The sequence below is a fragment of the Gobio gobio genome, assembly GCF_949357685.1.
Source record: "Gobio gobio genome assembly, chromosome: 5".
NCBI lineage: Eukaryota > Metazoa > Chordata > Actinopteri > Cypriniformes > Gobionidae > Gobio > Gobio gobio.
Window position 1 is genome coordinate 61,691,458 of NC_137101.1, and position 24,678 is coordinate 61,716,135.

Genomic DNA, 24,678 nt, shown 5'->3' on the forward strand with positions numbered 1-24,678 from the left:
TTAGATTGATGCTTGGGCTGTGTGAGAATGTATAGGTGGCCGTCAATATGAATGCTGTCTAACCGACTGCCCATCAGTTTCATTGTTCATGGGATGGCCTGTAATTAGAGTGAATGATGACAGTGTGATTGTTGATTGAATGGGCAAACTATACAGAAATAGGACATGCAGTGCTAATTCTCTTTCCTTTCCTTGCCATTCTACAGGCATCAGGTTGAGTCTTCAGATGAGCTATGGCATCCAAGCACCAGCCAACCAGCAGAAAAGAGAAGAACGCTTTCAGATTCTTCAAGATCTGCACTTGCTGTTGTAGACCTGAATCCGCCAGTAAAAGGCCAGTAAATGTTTTTTTTTTTACATTTGCAAATTGTGTGTGTTTTTATAGCTATATATTTATATTATATTGTTATTCATATTTATATTACTAGTTATATTTATAGTTATTATACTTATATTACTTGTTGTATTTTCAGTTGCAAAGAAGTTTAGCTCTTTTTTATTAATATTTCATTTTTATTATATTTTTATAAGTTCTGTTGTACAAATAAATCACTTATACAAAGTCTTATGGTTCTGCCTATTATTTTATAGTTGAAAAAGCATTCAAGCATCATATATGATGTCTAAAACAGCTTGCAGTACCCTTCATAACATTAGGTTATCAAGTCTCCTGTAGGTTTCTTGGCACCTGGACATATTCTTAGAAAAAAGCATGCAGGAACCCCATTTTTCATGATATCTTCGTCAAATTTTAAATATAAACTGATGAGACTTGTGCCTTTCAATTCATTAACTAACTGGATTCCTCCAGGCTTATTTTCATATATTTTTACATCAAATAATAAAGTGTTCATTGTAGCACAAATCATCTTCAAGACACTTCAACTTCTATAACTGTTTGTCTTTCTAAGTTTTTTTCTACTTTAATGTTTGGGTAATAAACTCTAAAGTGTCTTCTTTTTAAAGATGTCTAAATTGTGCATGTAGTGCAAATTGTTCAGCAACTGCAATTGTTTTAGTTGGGAGATGTCATTTCTGGGGATGTGCCTCAAGCAGGCGGAGGGAGAAATGGAACAGACATAGTCTTGGAAAAAAGCTTGCAGGAACCACATTTTTCATTATATCTTCCTCAAACTTGAACTATAAACTGATAAGTCGTGTGGCTTTCAATCCATAACTGAACTGGATTCCTCCAGGTCTATTTTCATATATTTTTACATGAAATAATACAACATTCTGTGTAGTGATTGCTTTTTAGTAGAGTCCCAAGTGTCTTCTTTCCAAAGATACCTTAATTGTGCCTGTAGCACACTGTTCTCAGGAGCTATAATTGTTTTAATTCAGGTAGGTCGTTTTCAGCTGTGAGCCCCAAAGTGGGGGTGCAGTTTAACAGTTAAACCGACCCCGCAAAGCTCAACATCTAGTTCAAGATAGCCGATGTACAGAATTGAGAGGCCATTTGTGGCCCAGAGCTGTAACCAGTGGCACGACCGAAGCTGTTCCTTACCCCAAGATTCAAAATTTGTCAAGAAACAACTCTCCGTAATGGTGGACACCATGGAGCTGTTGTCCACCAGGCAAGGTACCTTGACTCTACCCGTACACACGACGAGTTGAGGACAAGTCGACATAAAACAAGACAAAGGTAAAATCTGAACCAATCAGAACACCCGAGCCTGTATTTTCCCCAACCAAGCTGTGGCCCTGCAGCTCGGTAGGAATTAGTTTTCTGACGGTTGCCTGGATCTGCACATGCTGGTGGAAAACAAGAAGGTCTCTGCTCCCCATCACCATCCCTGGCAAAATGACCAGGTTGTTGACACCTTCTACAAATAATCTGATTAGGCCGGGATGATCGCATACGCAGTTGAGGATTTTGAAAATGAGCCATACTTTGGGTCAATTGATTTAATTGTTGCTGCTGCTTTTTAAGCATTTCTCGTAATTCTCAATTCAGATGTTGTTGAGACGGTGTGACTCTCCCTGTGTGCTGATGTCCCTGTACACCTTACTGAATACCATAAGCAGAAGGAACGGACTGGCTTCAACCGCGTGTTCCCCGAGGTATTCCCGCCTGTTCCCAGTGAATAACTTCGCTGCGAACGTCCATCAACGTAGCAGTGGGTTGGCGACAGACTAGCTGTTTTAATTCACGTCGGAGAGCACCATCACTAACATATTCAACGAATTAATCGCACAGCTAAGCTTCCGCATCAGGCATACCATAAGGTGATTGACATTTTACTTTTTCCAGAAGATGCATCAGAGCCAGGGAGAACTCCACTGAGCTCTCCCATCCTGTTGTCTCCTGGAAAAAAAACGACTCTTGGAGAACATCATACGATTTTGTGAAAGTCACGCAATGCCTGAATAATCTTTTGGGGATCCTCCCTCTCATCCACTGCATGCAGACCTGGGCCTCTTCCACCCATTCATCAATGAAAATGCCGGACCTACCATTACATTTTTGGCACTTTCGTTCACAAGGAACAAAAAGAAATTGCTTCATTGCACTGGGACCAGTGGGTGGAGGGTCCACAGCTGCTGGGATGGGAGCACTAAATGGACCAGGCTGTGCAACTGGCACTTGCTCCTGTCGCAATCTTTCATTATCTATCTTTAGTTGGGCTACTAATTCTCTCAACTCACGTAGTTCAACGTAAAAATCACTTACCACTACAATGGAAATACGAAACTCACAGGGTCTATTCGTCACACTCTAAAGGTGTGTTTTTCGTGAGATGTTTTGTAGAGTAAAAGGCCTTCGGCATAACCACATATGATGCTGCTGGGCAGGTCTGAATTCTTTCCACTGTCTTTCCTTTCATCTGTACTGCAAGGGAATGAAAAAAATCTCTGAAAACCACATTGCACAAGTTTTCCCACAGAGAGTTTGCAAACAGCACGCACAAAATAATCATGACAATTTTATATATTTTCCATATTGTTTAATAGTTTATCCAACACACATGTGACGAGAGCAATGCCACTTCATTAGGCTATTCCACCTACAGGATATTGTGTTTATCACAGCACTCAACATACTAAATGAGTTCAGTTGTGATACAGGAACATGATGCAGAGACTGGACGGCCACTTCTGCCGTTACCCACTGCATCTTGATCAGAGATACTGCAGACGGCATAAATGAGTACACCACCTCCGTACATAAAGATATGTTTCTATTCAACAACATCTACTTAAATAAAACATCAGTAAAACACTTTTAGAAGTTATGCAAATGAATACACACCCTTGATTAAATTCAGCACACAGGTCATATTCTAAAGCTTTACGAATACTGCCCTAAGGCTTCTTGGCACACATTCATGGCAAACTCCCACATCTATCTCGTCTATCTCCAGCAGGAACGCAGGGAATGAGGAAAGGGTAGCAACTTCTGTTCGTTAGAGGAACATTCCGTTCTATAATTTTGAAAATGTTATGAATGTCTGAATGTTTTTCAAATAACTAAGGACCAGTGATGCGCGGGTTGATCCAAAATGAGCGGGTGCCCGCGGCCACCCGCGGTTACGAGTCATCCAAAAATATTTTTAATGATATTCGGGTCACGGTCGGTCGGATCGTCAATAAATCCTTATTTACCTTTTGAATGTTGAGCGTTATTAACTTTTGAATAAATGCTGACGCGGGACAAAATGCCCGATTTCCCAAAACGTTGAACTGAGCAATGCCATTGTACCATTTTAATAGGCTACTTTTAAACGCATTTAAAGTCAGTTTTATGTATTTTCTGAGAGGGGGCGGGATTTTTGTTGGGAAAGTCGGGGGAGAGACGCACACTTCGATTAGACTGGATAAACACATGCAGCATCTTAATTGTTAAGAAAATTAAACGAAATAAATGAATAAATCAAGCCTGTATTACATAACACTAGGCTATATCATACAGCATTCAGAAAAATAACAGTTTGCGCTCCTAAGGGCTTTCACACTTTTCCAAATGTTTTCCAAATGTGGGCTGATGAATTCTTCAAGCCGGGTCGAAACATAAACATCGCGTTCATCAATAATATGCATCTGGAGCTGAAATGGAAAATGATGGGCCGCCACAAGAACGGCCTGCTCTCGCTGCTGCACCTCTGAGCACACCACGCCAGGGCCTGAAACATTTTCTCAATGGCCCAATGAGCTACGATGAGCATTTACTACTTTTAAAAAATGCGGGTCAGGAAGCGGGTCGGGTACAATATTTTCTTCTCTTTTTTTTGCGGTCCGAGTTGAGGGCGGGTTAGTTGAAAACGTCGGTCGGGTGCGGGTTGTTTATACATTGACCCGCGCATCACTGCTAAGGACGTAGGATCTAAGTGTCACCTGTCTGTCTTGTCTTGTGTAGCATGTGGTGTTTTGATTTATTTCTGTGTCATGTGCGTTCCTGTCCTCAGTCTTGACCCCACCCCTCTTGTTATCTGACTATTGATTCATTTGCCCCACCTGTTGTTCCCCATTACCTGCCTTGTTTGTCCCCTAATCTAGAGTTTCATGACTTTGAGTTTAAACCATTTTCTCAGATCAAAACTCACTTTTCACACACCAGCAAGTGCAATCTGATCACAGTACGAGCAGAAATATATTATAAGCACAAGAAAAATGTAAGTTATTTTGGATAAAAGCATCTGCCAAATGCACTTTACAGTGATTTAATAACAGCTAAAATATCAAAATACTATATATCACTGCTGAAATCTTTACGTAAAGACCAAAATGAGCAAACATTCAGGCACTTCTGTTATGTTAAATTTGCAATCTAGCCGGTTTTCCACTCAGTTTCAGGGTGGGTTTAAGCAGTCCTGCGGGGCGAATGACGGTTAAATAACTCTCGAGTCTCCACATTTGAGCACACTTCTTCAGTGACGGGAGATTGGTATGTATCGGTCTTTAGTTCCTGAGCTAATGGTCTTCTAATATATATAAAATTGCTTGCAGGTTAATATGAAATTTATTAATCTGATGTGGTCATTATGATTTCCAGTGATGATGCATTTATGTGCTTTTCTTCTGCTGAGCTTGGCTTTGGCTCTTGGTCATGCATTACCTCTGGTAAGTTATAGTGTTCAGTCATTGTACATGTTGTCATTAGTCCTGTTCAGACGGTAACTGTTTCTCATGGGGTCGTGAGGTATTCTCATCATTTACAGGGGTTAATCTGTGATTTTATTGCTGTCTGAATCCAGAGTGTCAGTGTTTCTCTCACACCACCTGCGTAAAAATCCCCGGCTGAATTACCTGCTGTTTTTTGACAACACCGAGGTCGTGTGGTAATTGCTGTCTGAATCCACATCGGCCCCACTTTATATTAGGTGGCCTTAACTACTATGTACTTACATCAAAAAATAAGTACAATGTACTTACTGTGTTCAAATTGTATTGCAAAACACCTTTGCTGATACTGAGGTGGGATACGGGTAGGGTTAGGGACAGGTGTGGTGGTGTGGGTAAGTTTAAGGGTAGGGTTAGGGACAGGTGTGGTGGTGTGGGTAAGATTAAGGGTAGGGTTAGGGACAGGTGTGGTGGTATGGGTAAGTTTAAGGGTAGGGTTAGGGACAGGTGTGGTGGTATGGGTAAGTTTAAGGGTAGGGTTAGGGACAGGTGTGGTGGTATGGGTAAGTTTAAGGGTAGGGTTAGGGACAGGTGTGGTGGTATGGGTAAGTTTAAGGGTAGGGTTAGGGACAGGTGTGGTGGTGTGGGTAAGTTTAAGGGTAGAGTTAGGGACAGGTGTGGTGGTATGGGTAAGTTTAAGGGTAGGGTTAGGGACAGGTGTGGTGGTATGGGTAAGTTTAAGGGTAGGGTTAGGGACAGGTGTGGTGGTATGGGTAAGTTTAAGGGTAGGGTTAGGGACAGGTGTGGTGGTGTGGGTAAGATTAAGGGTAGGGTTAGGTGTAAGGGAAGTGTCAACAGTGTAATTACAAATGTAACTACAGAAATTAATTACAGATGTAATTACATGCAGGTATTTTTTAAAATGTAAGTACAATGTAAAAACATGTACGTACACAATAAGTGCATTGTATCAAATGATTAAATGATTAAAATGTTAGTACATAGTAGTTAAGGCCACCTAATATAAAGTGGGTCCCCACATCTCTGAGGTTACAAGAAGAGATCAATACAAATTAAATACATTAAATATATAAACCAAACAGCTTTATGTTTACGTCATGTAAATAAGAGTCTGCATTAACTTATTTCCACAGTTTTAAAGTGAAATCCGTCATTTTGAGGTCAAATGTAAGACGGACCGTTTCAACTATAGCGTGTCTCTCTTCCTATTAAACAGGATATCTAGATAATCATATAATAAATAGGATATACTTTTCCTACTATTAAATTAAATGTGAATGTATTATTCCAAGCGTATGACATTTGATTTACAGCAGACAATCATGTGAGTTTAGTCACTGAGGTGCACATTTATTCTTACAGACGTCCTCATGAGAAACACTCACCGTCAGAATAAGGCTATTGTTGAAGCCATGTACAGCTGCTGATATTTTACACTAAATCTATTTCCTTTATGTCTTGTTTTCATATCTCATGTTCTCAGGAGCCATACGGTGAGTACAGCACAGTCTCATTAATCTGCTGTAAAGTTACTGTAATATGTTTCCAGAGTGCAGGATGAAATATCCTGTTTTAACTGCTCATTACTGTCTGATGAGGAGATTGATCATTCATCATCTTACTTTCATACGGTTTCACTAAAGTCACATTTGGTCAATCACTCAAAGCACTCAATGCTCATTCCCTCTCTGTGTCTTTTGTTGTCTTCAATATAATTTCCTCAAAGGCATTTATGAGAAATGGAAGGCCATTCCGGATATAAACACAGGTAAAACTATTATATAATCTCAAGAACACAAATACATTTATATAAGCAGTGAGATAACTTTGATCTATTTTTGTTTATGGACTATCACTTTTCCTCATGTTTTATTGGAGCATATTTACTGTGATCTGAACACTCTTGTAGCATTAGGGTTAAATCTCACAGAAGGAGACATCATGGGGGTAAGTCTGTACATATAAATGGAGGAAAGTCTATATATATATATATATATAAGATCAGGAGACGTGATGAATGATCTGCTTTAAAGCCTAGGCAAGGGAGCGTCATTCCAGGGAATCTGTGGGATATTCCCGTCCCCTATAAGCTGAGTGCCAATCTCAGTAAGATTTCTGATTTCTCACTTACGCTTCCATCTACTTTTAAACACTTAATGTAACTTTCATATTGTTTTCCACTCAGTTTAGTTTGTGTTTGTAGGTATGAACCGTAGAGGAGTCATTCTGAGAGCCTTTGAGCAGTTCAGACTGAAATCATGTATTGACTTTAAGCCCAGAGCCGCAGAAGAGTTTTACATCTCTGTGGAGAGTCGTGAAGGGTACAGTATGATTACAGTTACTAATCAACAATATTAGTCATATATTATTATAGACTGATCTGATGTAGCCTGTGCTGTGCTGAATGTGTAGAGGCAAATATCTGACTTAATTATTGACCAGTCAAAAGATTAAGATATAAGATATTTAAGCACATATTGGCCCTCGTTTATCAAAAGTGCGTACACCAAAATTCCAGCGTACACCCAAAACCACGGTGACTTTGAGATTTATGGAATATGGAATATTCAATATGGACGCTGGCGTACGGCACGTTTAAATCCTACGCCAGCTCAGGAGGTGGTGTACGCACGTTTTGAGTTAGTGCGAAAATTCGCAGAAAAACAATTCCTAACACCACAAAACGCACTGACAAAGATATGCTATATTATGACCCACTGTAAAACAACAACAGCAACTAAAGCTCTATTCGCACGGGATAAGTAGGCTATTATCTGGGGACCTTGTGTGATTTAGATATGACTCCCCCACATCTGAATTTTGCGTGGCGCATTCGCACGGGATAAGCAAGCCTGTGATTTTACTCGAATTTACTGACTTATCTCCCGGATATGATGTCAAGACTTGAAAATGTTTTTTCGTTATAGATATAGCTGTATGAAATTATAAACAGTCGTATCGATATCATTTTGATTGTTTTATAGTAATACAAATAATTTTGTTCAGTTAGAGAACAGACACAATTAAAAACGTAACTGAGCAATATAATAACAATATACAACGGAAGATTCAGTTTCAACGCTAAAAGTAAAAGCGCCCATTTAAGCGAGTTCGTCATTGTACTGTTCTGTTTTTGTGTTTTTCATTAAGAATAATATTAAACACACCATTCAAGCAATTTACTCCCAAATTGGTGCTCATTCTAAAGTGAAAGTATCTGCGCGGCCGCACAGGACTTCATAACGGTGCGCATTATATGCAGCCTAGCTCCATTCTTCGTGAAAGATAAAGATAGAAACGCGCACAGGAAACAAAAACCTTGCAAAAATTATATACGATCCGCCTAATCCTGGCCAAATAGAGATGCCGATTCGCACGGGACTAATGTTATCACAGGACCTGTGTTTGGTGAAATATGGTAGGTCATTTGCGGGGGAATTTTTACTTTACAAATTACAGACATGGCCGATTCGCACGGGATTAAGATCACAGACATTCTCTGCAATTATTACAAATCACCAGAGGTCCCCACATAGGCCTAATAGGCTACTAATCCCGTGCCAATAGGGCTATAGTAATTCTAAACTTTTGTGTTTATTTTTGTGCTACATGGACTTCAAGGTTTAATTTGTGTGACTTTACCAAAGCATTTGATTTGTAGGCATATGTATTCCTCCAGTTGCGAGCCTGTGCACTTTACCTGATGTTGGTTAGGCCCGGCAGCTGCGCACGGACTGGGACTGAACATAATTCAGACTGACAAAATAATAAAAATGACATTCTTCTTCTTTTAAATAATAATAAAATAAATAATAATAATAATAATAATAATAATAATAATCTTACAAATTGTCAAGCAATCATTAATGTGAATGAATGGTACTCCACATCACATCATCATCACTATTGTACACCCCAATACATGTGACGTGATATGAAATTAAATGCTAATTATTTCAAAACACGTGCTGTAAAATAATGAATTGTGAGGTAATTTCTCATCCAAACAGCTATTTAAACTGGATTTCCACCGTACACCATATTTTGTTTTTGTGGGCGCCTTTAATCCCATTATTTAAACTACCAAATAAAACAATTTTGTTTTTTTCCACTTCCCTGGTGATGGTCTCGATCTCCACGTCGGAGAAGTTTTGCTTCTTTGCCGTCTTCCGAGTGTCCATGGCGTAAAATGAGGGCGTGGGGGAGGCAGAGACTTGAATATATAGGGGCGTGTTATTCTAATGACGATCGTTTTCAGCCGCGGCATTTATCAAGGGCAGGTTTTGCGTACGCCTGGATTTCAGAGGTGCGCACAGCTTCATAAATCAGGCGGTGAGAGGAGTGTAAGCATAATCTTACGCCAGCATATACGCCCGTTTCTACGCAAGATTGATAAATGAGGGCCATTGTGTCTGGAAATGAAAAGCACAGTTTGTATTATTGTTGTTGTTATGAGATATAATTTGACTGGTAGTTTTATATGAATGTGACTGGATTGGCAGGTGCTGGTCATCTATCGGACGCTCGTCTCCTGGAGGTCAGACTCTTTCCATTGGAGATGACTGTGGAAGAAAAGCCATTGTTGAGCACCAGTTTCTCCATGCACTGGGATTCTCCCACCAGCACACAAGATATGACAGAGATGATCATGTGACCATAAACTATGGAAACATCGTGACAGGTTGCCACATCATTTTATTATGAATTAGCTTTACATACCGAGTGTCATTATAACTAAAGAGCGCTTAGAGAAAACAAGCCATTCCTTATGAACCATCACATTAATAACTGCTCTAGTCTTTGTTTTCAGGCTATGAGAGTTATCTCAGTAAATCCAGTGATAACGTGTCCGTCACCCAAGGCACCCCGTATGATTATTACTCTGTGATGCATTTTGATAAAAACGCCTTCAGCAAAGGAGGACCCACGATCATTACCAAGAGTCCTGAGTTCCAGGAGGTGATCGGACAACTAATGGAAATGAGTGAATATGATGTGATTGAGCTCAACAAACTCTATAAATGCAGTGAGTATTTGACCGCCAGTGTTGGGCACGCTACTTTAAAAAAGTAATTAGTTATAGTTACTAGTTACTTATTACAAATAGTAACTGAGTTAGTAACTGAGTTACATCATCATAAAAGTAACTCATTACCAGGGAAAGTAACTACTGAGTTACTTTTTTTTTTTTCAAAACTTGGATGTTTTTTTTTCCCAAAACTTTCAAAACTCCCAATATTAAATATGTTAAATGAATGAATTGGACACTAAATAGAATAAATGATTATTATACAACACTGTACATTAATGTACACTATTGTATTGTTGCTGTGGGGCAATGTGACAGACACCTATCAAATTCAATGCATTATTGTAAATATTATCAGTAGGCCTACTATAGTGTAAATATAGTGTAAATATTATCAGTACTATACTACTCCTTTAGTAGTGGAGCTCACGTTATCACCTGGGTTTTTAGCCACTCATTTTGTGGCGGTGGTTGTTGAATTACGGTGAGCGGGAGGGGACATGTTCGGTTTGAGGGAACGTGATAATATGTCATGGCCTCGAGATCATATGTTGAGGGGATTATATATATTTCTCATGGACACGAGTTCAATGCATAAACAACCACAGCAACCTGGAATTATCAGAAATGGAAAGGCCTATAATAATATTGTGTTTGTGAGCGATGGTGCCTATAGACAGCATTCGAATAAAGTTGATCAATAAATGTTAAAAGAATAGTTATTAATGTCTTATATAATATGTTTACTAGTGATATCCGGTTGGCGAACGAATCGTTCTTTGGGTTATTTTTAGTGAACCAGTTCACCAAATCGGACTGAACTGTTCTAAACCGTTCAAGTGTTGAAATGGACAGACCTATAATTTTAATTAAGAAAAGTGTGTAAATAAGAAATGATTATATTAATGAAGTTTATCAATAAATATTAAAAGAATATGTCTTATAAAACATGTTTATCTATCCCACCCAATAGTCTTTTAAATCCATTTACTGGCCTTTTATTTTTATATTTAATATTTACCCTAATTAACTCTCTGCATATTATGTTACTTAAAGTATATATTTTATAAATAGTCAAGTCAACTTTATTTATATAGCGCTTTTAACAATACATATTGTTTCAAAGCAGCTTTACATTGTTAAACAGGAAAATAATGCAGTATAATTTTATTCAGCTGTATAGCCATTCTGGAGAAAAAAAAGTCCTCAGTTCATTTCAACTATCATACAGTGACAGTGTGGGAATTAGATCAGTAATTTAGTTTATATGGTTCATTTAGTTTAATAATTAGATTGATTTCGATATTTAGTTGAAAATGTTAGAAAATACTGTAACTGCAGATCATGCCAGTAAAGTTTTGACTTTATGACTGTATTTATGTGGGCACACAGGAGTTTTACGGGAATTTAACATATTAGGCGATATATTTGAATGGATTTAAAAGGCTGTGAGATGGGATGGATAAAAAAAAAATCATGTGGACCAGTAATATTTTATGTTTTTACATATTATTTTATAATTTATTGGGAGCAAACCTAATTTGAATGCTGTTTATAGGCACCATCACGCATAATATAATAGGCTATTATATAGATTAATATAATCATTTTAACTCCTAATTAAAAATAAAAAATAATCTATATATTTCATTTTATTTAATGAAATTTTAATATGTAAAAATTTTAATAGGTTTAATAGGCATAATAATAATAATCATCATAATAAATAAAGACGCAATGAGTGAGTGGATTTAAAAGGCTGTGAGATTACTATTTTGACAGGTTGTTTTGAAGACATCCGCCCCTGGTTTAGCATGAAGTATAGGCCTTCCACTACGCCACCTAGCAGCAGCAGCAGCGCCGCGTCAGACACGCTTCTGGTGTGCAAAGACTGACGATACAGATACACTTTTGCGGCGCGACTGAAGCGCGGTGTTGTGACGCTTCCCCTCATGTGTGTGTTGAGGGGCGTTCCTCAAGTTTACCGCTATGGGCGTGCGTTTGAGCCACCGGGGAATGAAAAAAAAAGGCCCGGCGAGAGACGTCCCTCCGTCTCCATGCGCTCTACTTCTATTGGATAGTTGCGTCGCGTTCAACGGATTCATTTGCATAAAGTTGAGCTTTTTAGAAGCGCGGCATTTGTTAAAATGCAGCGCCGCCTTCCCAGAATGCTTTGCGGGTGCGTTAAAGTCGAATAAAGTGGAGTGCGGCGCGACAGTTGCACAGACAAGTGGATCAGCACCTACAGAAACGCCACAGCTGACACACAACAGAAACGCCACAGCTGACACACAACAGAAACACCACAGCTGACACACAACAGAAACGCCACAGCTGACACACAACAGAAACGCCACAGCTGACACACAACAGAAACGCCACAGCTGACACACAACAGAAACGCCACAGCTGACACACAACAGAAACGCCACACAGCTGACACACTACAGAAACGCCACACAGCTGACACACTACAGAAACGCCACACAGCTGACACACAACAGAAACGCCACAGCTGACACACAACAGAAACGCCACAGCTGACACACAACAGAAACGCCACAGCTGACACACAACAGAAACGCCACAGCTGACACACAACAGAAACGCCACAGCTGACACACAACAGAAACGCCACAGCTGACACACAACAGAAACGCCACAGCTGACACACAACAGAAACGCCACAGCTGACACACAACAGAAACGCCACAGCTGACACACTACAGAAACGCCACAGCTGACACACTACAGAAACGCCACAGCTGACACACAACAGAAACGCCACAGCTGACACACAACAGAAACGCCACACAGCTGACACACAACAGAAACGCCACAGCTGACACACAACAGAAACGCCACACAGCTGACACACAACAGAAACGCCACACAGCTGACACACAACAGAAACGCCACACAGCTGACACACAACAGAAACGCCACAGCCGACACACTACAGAAACGCCACAGCCGACACACAACAGAAACGCCACACAGCTGACACACAACAGAAACGCCACACAGCTGACACACAACAGAAACGCCACAGCTGACACACAACAGAAACGCCACAGCTGACACACAACAGAAACTTCACAGCTGACACACAACAGAAACGCCACAGCTGACACACAACAGAAACGCCACAGCTGACACACAACAGAAACGCCACAGCTGACACACAACAGAAACGCCACAGCTGACACACAACAGAAACGCCACACAGCTGACACACAACAGAAACGCCACAGCTGACACACAACAGAAACGCCACAGCTGACACACAACAGAAACGCCACAGCTGACACACAACAGAAACGCCACAGCTGACACACAACAGAAACGCCACAGCTGACACACTACAGAAACGCCACAGCTGACACACAACAGAAACGCCACACAGCTGACACACAACAGAAACGCCACACAGCTGACACACAACAGAAACGCCACACAGCTGACACACAACAGAAACGCCACACAGCTGACACACAACAGAAACGCCACAGCTGACACACAACAGAAACGCCACAGCTGACACACAACAGAAACGCCAGAGCTGACACACAACAGAAACGCCACACAGCTGACACACAACAGAAACGCCACAGCTGACACACAACAGAAACGCCACAGCTGACACACAACAGAAACGCCACAGCTGACACACAACAGAAACGCCACAGCTGACACACAACAGAAACGCCACAGCTGACACACAACAGAAACGCCACAGCTGACACACAACAGAAACGCCACAGCTGACACACAACAGAAACGCCACAGCTGACACACAACAGAAACGCCAGAGCTGACACACAACAGAAACGCCACAGCTGACACACAACAGAAACGCCACAGCTGACACACAACAGAAACGCCACAGCTGACACACAACAGAAACGCCACAGCTGACACACAACAGAAACGCCACAGCTGACACACAACAGAAACGCCACAGCTGACACACAACAGAAACGCCACAGCTGACACACAACAGAAACGCCACAGCCGACACACAACAGAAACGCCACAGCCGACACACAACAGAAACGCCACAGCCGACACACTACAGAAACGCCACAGCCGACACACAACAGAAACGCCACAGCCGACACAGCTGACACACAACAGAAACGCCACAGCTGACACACAACAGAAACGCCACACAGCTGACACACAACAGAAACGCCACAGCTGACACACAACAGAAACGCCACACAGCTGACACACAACAGAAACGCCACAGCTGACACACTACAGAAACGCCACAGCCGACACACAACAGAAACGCCACATCTGACACACAACAGAAACGCCACACAGCTGACACACAACAGAAACGCCACATCTGACACACAACAGAAACGCCACAGCCGACACACAACAGAAACGCCACACAGCTGACACACAACAGAAACGCCACACAGCTGACACACAACAGAAACGCCACACAGCTGACACACAACAGAAACGCCACAGCTGACACACTACAGAAACGCCACAGCTGACACACAACAGAAACGCCACACAGCTGACACACAACAGAAACGCCACAGCTGACACACAACAGAAACGCCACACAGCTGACACACAACAGAAACGCCACACAGCTGACACACAACAGAAACGCCACAGCTGACACACAACAGAAACGCCACAGCTGACACACAACAGAAACGCCACAGCTGACACACAACAGAAACGCCACACAGCTGACACACAACAGAAACGCCACAGCTGACACACAACAGAAACGCCACACAGCTGACACACAACAGAAACGCCACACAGCTGACACACAACAGAAACGCCACAGCTGACACACAACAGAAACGCCACAGCTGACACACAACAGAAACGCCACAGCTGACACACAACAGAAACGCCACACAGCTGACACACAACAGAAACGCCACAGCTGACACACAACAGAAACGCCACAGCTGACACACAACAGAAACGCCACAGCTGACACACAACAGAAACGCCACACAGCTGACACACTACAGAAACGCCACACAGCTGACACACAACAGAAACGCCACAGCTGACACACAACAGAAACGCCACAGCTGACACACAACAGAAACGCCACAGCTGACACACAACAGAAACGCCACAGCTGACACACAACAGAAACGCCACAGCTGACACACAACAGAAACGCCACAGCTGACACACTACAGAAACGCCACACAGCTGACACACAACAGAAACGCCACACAGCTGACACACAACAGAAACGCCACAGCTGACACACAACAGAAACGCCACAGCTGACACACAACAGAAACGCCACAGCTGACACACAACAGAAACGCCACAGCTGACACACAACAGAAACGCCACAGCTGACACACAACAGAAACGCCACAGCTGACACACAACAGAAACGCCACAGCTGACACACAACAGAAACGCCACGCAGCTGACACACAACAGAAACGCCACAGCTGACACACAACAGAAACGCCACACAGCTGACACACAACAGAAACGCCACAGCTGACACACAACAGAAACGCCACAGCTGACACACAACAGAAACGCCACAGCTGACACACAACAGAAACGCCACAGCTGACACACAACAGAAACGCCACGCAGCTGACACACAACAGAAACGCCGCAGCTGACACACAACAGAAACGCCACAGCTGACACACAACAGAAACGCCACAGCTGACACACAACAGAAACGCCACAGCTGACACACAACAGAAACGCCACAGCTGACACACAACAGAAACGCCACAGCTGACACACAACAGAAACGCCACAGCTGACACACAACAGAAACGCCACACAGCTGACACACAACAGAAACGCCACAGCTGACACACAACAGAAACGCCACAGCTGACACACAACAGAAACGCCACACAGCTGACACACAACAGAAACGCCACAGCTGACACACAACAGAAACGCCACAGCTGACACACAACAGAAACGCCACGCAGCTGACACACAACAGAAACGCCACGCAGCTGACACACAACAGAAACGCCACAGCTGACACACAACAGAAACGCCACAGCTGACACACAACAGAAACGCCACAGCTGACACACTACAGAAACGCCACAGCCGACACACTACAGAAACGCCACAGCCGACACACAACAGAAACGCCACAGCTGACACACAACAGAAACGCCACAGCTGACACACAACAGAAACGCCGCAGCTGACACACAACAGAAACGCCACAGCTGACACACAACAGAAACGCCACAGCTGACACACAACAGAAACGCCGCAGCTGACACACAACAGAAACGCCACGCTCACGCCACGCTTGCAGGCAATAATCAATAATGACGCGAAATATTTACAATCAGTTGCACGCACACACAATCCACAAAAACTGTTAATGCCACTTCTGGCTAATTTAAATGCTAATAACTATATACAATCGCATCTGTGCAGCCTCCCTCACTGATATCTTGTTCACAACTCCGGGGAAAGTTTTGGAACAGTCCAAATCACGAACAGAGGTGGGGCAGTTTGGAAGAGTCCATTTGTGAAGGGTGGCCTTTTTTACAGGATGCATTTACTGCGGTACAGCCCACGGCGCAAACTACAAGACAAAAATGGAAATAATAGAAAATTGGTTAGACTTCATTTATTAAATCTCAGTGTGTGTTTATTTACCTAATTATCCACAGCAAAACTAAATGAACCGAACATGTCACCGTTCTGAATACCTCACCCGGAGCAATATTTGATGCCAGGGAGAGCAAAGGGCCATTGTGATGAACTGAAATGGTGATGAATTGCTGTAGTCTCAGTGTGTGTTTGTGTGCACTGCAGATTCGTCCGTCTCTTTCCTTGCCCACTGTAGTTTTGATGATGAATCTCTGTGTCAGATGAGCGTCTGTTCTGCTGCTGATTATGGCTGGCAGAGAGTGAACTCAGTGAAGGGCATCAGTGTGACTGACCACACGTACTTGGGCAGAGAGCAGAACGGTCAGATCTATTACAGTCAGTCAGTAGAAATGCTCCACTTCCATCCACAGCTGCTACACACCTGTCTTCATGCCCGCAGGCTCGTCTTTGTTCATGCACTTCAGCACTGAGGGCAGAAACCAGGGGGACGCAGCCAGATTGGAGAGCAAGACACTGACCCCTACAAGAGCCTGCAAAGTCCAGTGCCTGCAGTTCTACTACTATCACAGCGGGAATGAGTCTGACCAGCTCAACATCTGGATCCGAGAGTACCAGAATGAAGCCGACAGCACAGGAACTCTCAGACTCATGGATCAGATCACAGGTCTGTCTCTTCTCCACACACTCATATAGGCCTGTGTCTCAGTGTGACTGACCGCTTCATTTCTTGCAGAAACCCCTGGGAATTACTGGAAGCTGCATCATGTGCCACTGAACGCCAATAAATCTTTCCAAGTTGTGTTTGAAGGCCGTAAAGGAGCAGGAAACTCCAGTGGAGGCTTCTCACTGGATGATATCAATGTTTCAGAGACCGAGTGTCCCATCACATGGCAGATAAGGGACTTTGAGAAGGAACTGGACAGTGGGGTTGCCTATTTCCAGAGTCCACTGTATTACTCCAGTGATGGTTATCGCTTTAGGGCTGTGTTACAAGTTTTAGAGAATAGACTTTCAATGTTTGTTTCTTTGGTATCTGGTGCAAACGATGAGCAGCTGCAGTGGCCTTGTCCATGGAGACAAATAACCGTCCAGATCCTTGACCAGAATCCACACATACAGAAGCGCATGTCCTTTGAGCAAAGCATCACCACCGACCCAAACGTGACTCGATATGGTTAGATCTTTAATGCAATCTGATATTATTATTCTCATTATTCATGTGTTTATATGCAGCATTTCACTTAGATGAGAATCAAAGTTATTATCTAAAGCTTTCAGGGTTATTTTAAAAGCCATGTTTTGCTCTAACAGATGGCAAGTATTACTGGGACAATCCTCGAAACTTTGGACTTCAAATCAACATCGACGGCGAGTCTGTATTTTGGGGTGGATTTTTCATAGCATCAGCCTATTTTCGGCTCCTCACAATAGATGATCTCACTAGAAGAGAGTTTATCAAGGGCGATGACATCATACTTCTCTTGACCATGCAAGGTAGGATTTGAGCTCAGAGAACAGGTTTATCTGCTGTATTAAGAGCAAACTGGGCCTTATTAGAATGATATGGAGCCGGATCAGCCTCAAAAATAATACATTTACAAAACACAGTTCATAAATGCACAATAAAAGCATAAATATTACACAAATGCATCTTCCCTAAATAAATGTAAAATCTGTACACAAATATCAAGTTCTTGAGTTAATGTCCATCACACATTTATGAATGATGTCACATTTATGGATCGATGAATCTGCATTTGCTTTGAATGTGTGTGTTATTTTTGAGACTTTCCTGACAGGTTAAGATTTATAAATATCTTTTTTTGAGGATGTTCTGTTTAGCCAATCGCGGTGAGCTTTTAATCCTCCAATCAAAACGCTCCTTACTGACCAGACTCAAGAAACTCAACGCTTGTCCTGTGCATTGCTCCATGATCGGGTCCTTCATGTAAAGACATTTTAATGCAAACTCTTTTTCTAGCACCTGATTACAGTTTCTACTAAATCACATTATGATTTATATCGTTAGCACAAAATACAGCTAGCGGTTAGCCTGCTGTCTTATACACCAAAGCTGCACCTGTTTATTCAGATCAGTCTGTAATGTTATTAATAAGTGTTCAATGTCCAGATATTTCATTTAATAACAACAATTATGTGATGTGGTCTGTTGTTGTTTATGTTATTAGTAGTAATATCAGGGTCACAGTGACATGGACATTAATTCAAAAACTTGATATATACAAATTTGTATAAAGATTTTAGATCCGGCTCCATAAATGATGATTGGGCAGGAATGATATTCTCATCTTTATGAATGATTGAGCAGGAATGATATTCTCATCTTTATGAATGTTGTACTGATCCAGATATCTCAGGGCTGCTCCAGAACGACGCTCTACCCTGCCCTAAAGCAACAGTGAAGAACTTCCCCATTTCTCCTGACGCAAGTGTCCAGCAGGGACCATGTCCTGCGAGGTGAATGTCCTTTAACCTCTGCTGTACATGTGACTAATGCACACTATATTTAAGAACTAATGTAGGAGAGAACATGCAATACTGTGTGGATATAGTCTGGGAGCTTACGCTGCTACAAGGTGAAGCATGACATTCATAATTCAGTTATTAATCTGACTCCATTAAAGTTGTTGTTATCTCTTAAGCTCCTCTTCTTTACACACTGGGTTGCCAACTCTCACACATGTGGCTCTCGCTCTGCCCAACGAAATGTCACGCCTGCTTTTGATATGAAACTAAGTCTCAGCTTTCAAATTTTATACATTTTAATACGAAATTCAAACATTAAATACCGTTTTGTCATAATATGGCATGACAGATCGCTGTATCGCCTCAGTTAAAGCCGGAGCCGCTGAACAACAGAGTTGTGACATGATTTGATCTCGCCGTTACTTGGTCACATGGTTCATGAACAAACCAGCTCTGCCAATACATTTGAATGGCTTTGAGCGGATAGACAACAGCTTCACTAACAGGTATTTGCAGTATTGAGTGCTTTGATTATTACAGTTTCATTTTATTCTGGAGAGGCAACATTAAGGTCAATGTTCTCTTGTATTAACCCTCAGATATTCCTACTAATCGCACACTTGAGGAGTATCAGATGTGACCATACACCTCAACTACTTTACAATTAAATAAATGTTCCATATTTTAGTTCAATAATATCCATTTAATATTTTGAGCAGATCTTTTGGTACTAAATACTATTTGTGCAATAATTATTGCCTATTTTCCCCCAAATATTTTAATTATTTATATTAGAATGAGTATTTAAGATTAAAATGGAGAAAAGGGTTTAAATTCCAACACAAAGAGACAAAATAGAGTCATTTTGTGTGCGGATCAAGGTTATAATATTTTTAATTGTGAATATAATTTTGTCAGTGTGTTAATGTCGACCCAAGAAGTGATTGCTACTTTAGAAAGTTAACTAGTCGCAAGTTTGAGGTAAAATGCACTTGGGTTGTCGATGTCAAAACACGATATAAGCTGCAGTGATGTATAAAGTACTCAAAAGCCTGACTTGAGTAAAAGTATAGATATCTTGCCAGAAAATTTATTTGGTAGAAGTTAAAGTCAGTGTTTAGAATATTACTTGAGTAAAAGTTTTAAAGTATGTGATATTTATTGTACATAGGTAACAAAAGTACTTTTTTTCATATTAAACATACTTAAAGGTCCCATAGCATGAAATGTTCATTTTATGAGGTTTTTCAACATTAATATGAGTTCCCCTAGCCTGAATATTGTCCCCAAGTGGCTAGAAATTTTGATCGGTGTAAACCGAGTTCTGGCTGTCTCTCTCTGCCTTTGAGAAAATGACAGCTCAGACGAGCTGATCTTTAATTTTCCTGTTATGTCGTCATAACAGGAACTGTTACCTCCCTTTCCTCTGCCCAGAGAATTTGGCATGCCCATGCGAGCGCTATATTTGTCCTCGAGAGATCATGGCTTGTGAACGAGTGAATGCTGGTAGTTTCTCAGTGTTTGGATGTACAAATGAAAACAGAAGTCTTTTTTTCAGTTCTTTCTGATCTGTGATCAGTGATTTTTGATGTGTAGCTAATCATTCAAGTTCACACAGAACTTGCATTAACTCATTTCATTGCATTGTACTTGTACATGTGTAATGACAATAAACTTGAATCTAATCTAAACTTAATTATTTGTGCACAAGCTGCAGCTTCTCTCTCTCCCGACAGAACAGTGTTTTTGTGTTCCCTTTCATTCAGTCACTCCGACGTAACTTCAGTGACTGATGAATGGGGGGTTTCGCTTAGAAGCCAATCATCTTCGAGATCTTAGAAAATGCCCAATGGCAGTGCCAGTGCCATGGGCATGCGGAATTTGCATGCGTAACTCCGCCCCACCGCGTGGGTATATAAGGAAGTACACTGGCAATATCGCAATATGTTTCTGCTTCGGAGCCAAGAGCATCTCTTCACTCCTGCAAGCCTGAATTCTGAAGTCCTCTCTTCAGTCTTCGAGACGAGCGGCTCTCCAGGGTGTTGGTGTGACAGCGCGTTCCAGCGATCTCACATTGCCTCTCACAAAAAGAGCTTGCGCGTGGCACGTCTTTTTCAAGATGGTTCGCCCGCGCACTTCAGGGTGCGATCGATCTCCGTTGCTGTCTATGGGCACATTCACTGCTCGACGTGTTTGGGCTTCAGCACGTTCGGGCAGTGTTTGTGGATGTGTCATGTTCCCACTGCGGGAACATGACCATCGCAATGTCGCGGTTGAGACTCAGTGACCTCCGTGAGGAGAGAGAGTTCCCTCTGCCACTCCCCAATCTACCGTCTCCGAGAGAGGTGGTACTTTGGCTGGTGGCCAGGGTGACCTGAGGGCGGTGCCGTGGTATTAAGAACCCCGACGATCATTCCTCGGGCCAAGCCCCCCTCTCGCACATCCCTTCCCGCGAGTGCTGGACTGAAGCGGCGGGACAGTCTCTGACACCCCGTTCATTTAGTTCACCCTCCAGATAGCAGCGAGATGTGGATCGCTGCATCTCAAGGTGGACTAGAGTCCTTTGGGGATGACGATTTGGCTCTGCTCCGCCTTCGGGTGTGCCAGCGTTGCCGGATCTGACCTAGAGTTGATGGCCATGTTATCTCGGGCAGGTGTGGAACTCCGCCCTGTCACGAGCGCTCGTGGTTGGGCGATTGGTTTTTGGGGGCGGCACCTGACAGCTGCCATGGAGGTGGTTGCAAGATGACGTCCAGTCCGCTCCACAGCCTGACTAACGCCAGGCTGGAGGTGGACAACTCAGAGATGGGTTCCAGTTCTTTCCAGGGGATGGCAGCAGGGCCTCTCCTTCCCCCGGTGGAGGGCCGGGGGAAAATCCTTCCGCTGCTGGCCCTCGGGCTAGCGGTGCTTGGAAAGAACTTGTGTCCCCGTCTGTGCGCCCCCGGGCCCCGCCACCCACATCCCTCTCTGTCGCCAGCCTACTCTCAGAGCAGACCCCAGTGGAACGTGCGTCCTTACCTGGTCTCCTCTGTCAGGACGCAGCTGTTAACCATGCCCCCGCACCGGAACGCTACGCCTCCCATGTCTGGGCCGGTAACGCTGCCCCGCTGCCCCGCCCTGGGTACGTCTGTGGTCCGAATGACCCCGCTGGTGCAGTTTCTGGGAGCCTGGCTTCAGCTTCCGGGGCTGTCCCGCTGGGTCGCGAGGACCATCAGGCTTGTCTACGCAATTCAGTTCGCGCAGGCTCCTCCTCCTACATATGACTTAATGTAAGAGACGACTTTAAAATGTTAAATGTTTTAATCAACCTTACTTAATGTTAAAAATGGACTCTTATTACAAAATGTTACCATATCATATAAATCCAAACATATCTTCATATCTTCACAAGTCATAGCATTGAAATTAGACACAGTAATGTTATATGTGTATTATATGTATATTTCAGACTTTATTTGCTTCTACTTTAGAACACTTGATTATTTTCTAATCAAAATATGTAACAGTAATTATAAAAAAGCTGAAATCGAATGAGTTTCTGATTTGTTTATATGTTTCTGTGAGGATACGGTTTGATTTCTCATGTCAAATACGCCACTTCGCTGCATAACGACTGCATAAAAGCGGATATAAAATAATGCAAATAGGCTAGATGGTAACGAACGTGACATTAAACATTTGGATCAGACTTCCGTGTGTTTTGTCACGTTGTTTTAACCACTTGAGGTACTAATGTTAGCATCCTCTCAGCCTCGATGGCATTAATACAGCATCTAGTCAACAGATTTATAACTTTATAGTGACAGGAAAACATGTACTGTAGCGTATAACATACAGTTTTGTTGTCTATGTTTTAAATCTGTTTAAGAATGTGCCGCTCTGTGCAGCAGCACAGTCTCACATGTCAGTCGCTATAGCAATGGAAAATTTGCTATACGTTTGCTTGCAGTCTATCGAATTTATTTTGTAGTAAGTATCGAAAATGTTTTGAGGAAATGTAGTGGAGTAAAAGTAAAAGTTGACAGAAATATAAAAACTCAAGTAAAGTACAGATTCTCCCCAAAAATACTAAAGTACAGTAACAAAGTATTATTACTTCGTTACGTTACACCTCTGATCAGCTGTGATTCAAATATGAAATAATGTCACACGTCACACTGGCACACGTCACTGACACATTTTGCACTTACTGCGGCGTGTTGAGACTGTTTACGTATTTGTGCCCATATGTACATTTTATGTACTGGTTTTATTTTTGAATGAATATTTTCTAAAATTGTATAATGTTTTTGTTGAGTTATTATTACACAATACTAGACTAAATACAAGACTAAAACTAACACTATTAAAAATAAACTAAACTAGCAAACCCACTTTAAAAACGAATTAAAACTAAATTGAATTTGAAAACAAAAAGTCACAACGAAATAAAAACTAGTGAAAAAAACAAAACCATAATAACCTTGGTGCGGAGAAATATTAATTTTCATTTGTAATTCCATGGTTTACCCACTAGGTGCCTGTATGGCTCTTTAATAAATATATATGTAAATATATATATACATATATCCACTAGTCTGCTTGCTAATGAGTATTGCAGGTCATAACTGCTTACTTATTTTTAGGTTTTGCATTAGTAAATATTGAGACATGATCATGATTGAGACATAACATTCTTAGATGTTTTTAAATGTGGAATTTAAGAAAGTTACCTACTTACATCCAAATATTTTAATGATACTCGTATAAACACACACCAGTGAATATTAATGAATGCAAGCAACACTGAATTTAACCCAAGAACAGTTTAAAATAGTACCAAAAAAGCTCTTTTCCCCTTAAATGTACAGTAGGCTATGAATCAAGATCTAAATTAGATTATGCCATCAAACACTGGACAGAAGGAGTTCAGAGAGAAACTGATGCATCTGATGATAAAAACCTGACAGTATTTCTGTGTGTTTCTTAGAGCTCTTCCCACAACTCCACCGATCTCAACAACTACACCAACAACTACACCAACAACTACAGCAACAACTACACCAACAACTACACCAACAACTACAGCAACAACTACACCAACAACTACAGCAACAACTACACCAACAACTACACCAACAACTACACCAACAACTACAGCAACAACTACACCAACAACTACACCAACAACTACACCAACAACTACACCAACAACTACAACAACAACTACAGCAACAACTACACCAACAACTACAGCAACAACTACAGCAACAACTACAGCAACAACTACACCAACAACTACACCAACAACTACACCAACAACTACAGCACCAACTACACCAACAACTACAGCACCAACTACACCAACAACTACAGCACCAACTACACCAACAACTACACCAACAACTACACCTACACCAACTACAGCAACAACTACATCAACTAGCACTGGAGCTACTCCAGGACCCAATGAGGGGTAAGTC

At 41.9% G+C, this 24,678-nt stretch overlaps 2 protein-coding genes across 6 annotated transcripts in view; one reads left to right on the forward strand and one right to left on the reverse strand.

Annotated features, from left to right (window-relative positions):
- The window catches only part of LOC307126082 (uncharacterized protein), a 148,402-nt gene that overhangs the window by 71,541 nt on the left and 52,183 nt on the right, over window positions 1-24,678 (reverse strand). The window lies entirely within an intron of this gene.
- Window positions 1,438-24,641, forward strand: LOC307126349 (meprin A subunit beta-like; the record flags this gene model as incomplete). Its single annotated transcript, XM_079816812.1, has 11 exons — window positions 1,438-1,582; window positions 7,286-7,403; window positions 9,585-9,756; window positions 9,880-10,108; window positions 16,934-17,089; window positions 17,169-17,393; window positions 17,463-17,903; window positions 18,041-18,223; window positions 19,099-19,207; window positions 21,871-22,006; window positions 24,186-24,641. 11 exons carry the CDS (start codon window positions 1,438-1,440, stop codon window positions 24,639-24,641), a joined length of 2,370 nt encoding a protein of 789 aa, XP_079672938.1.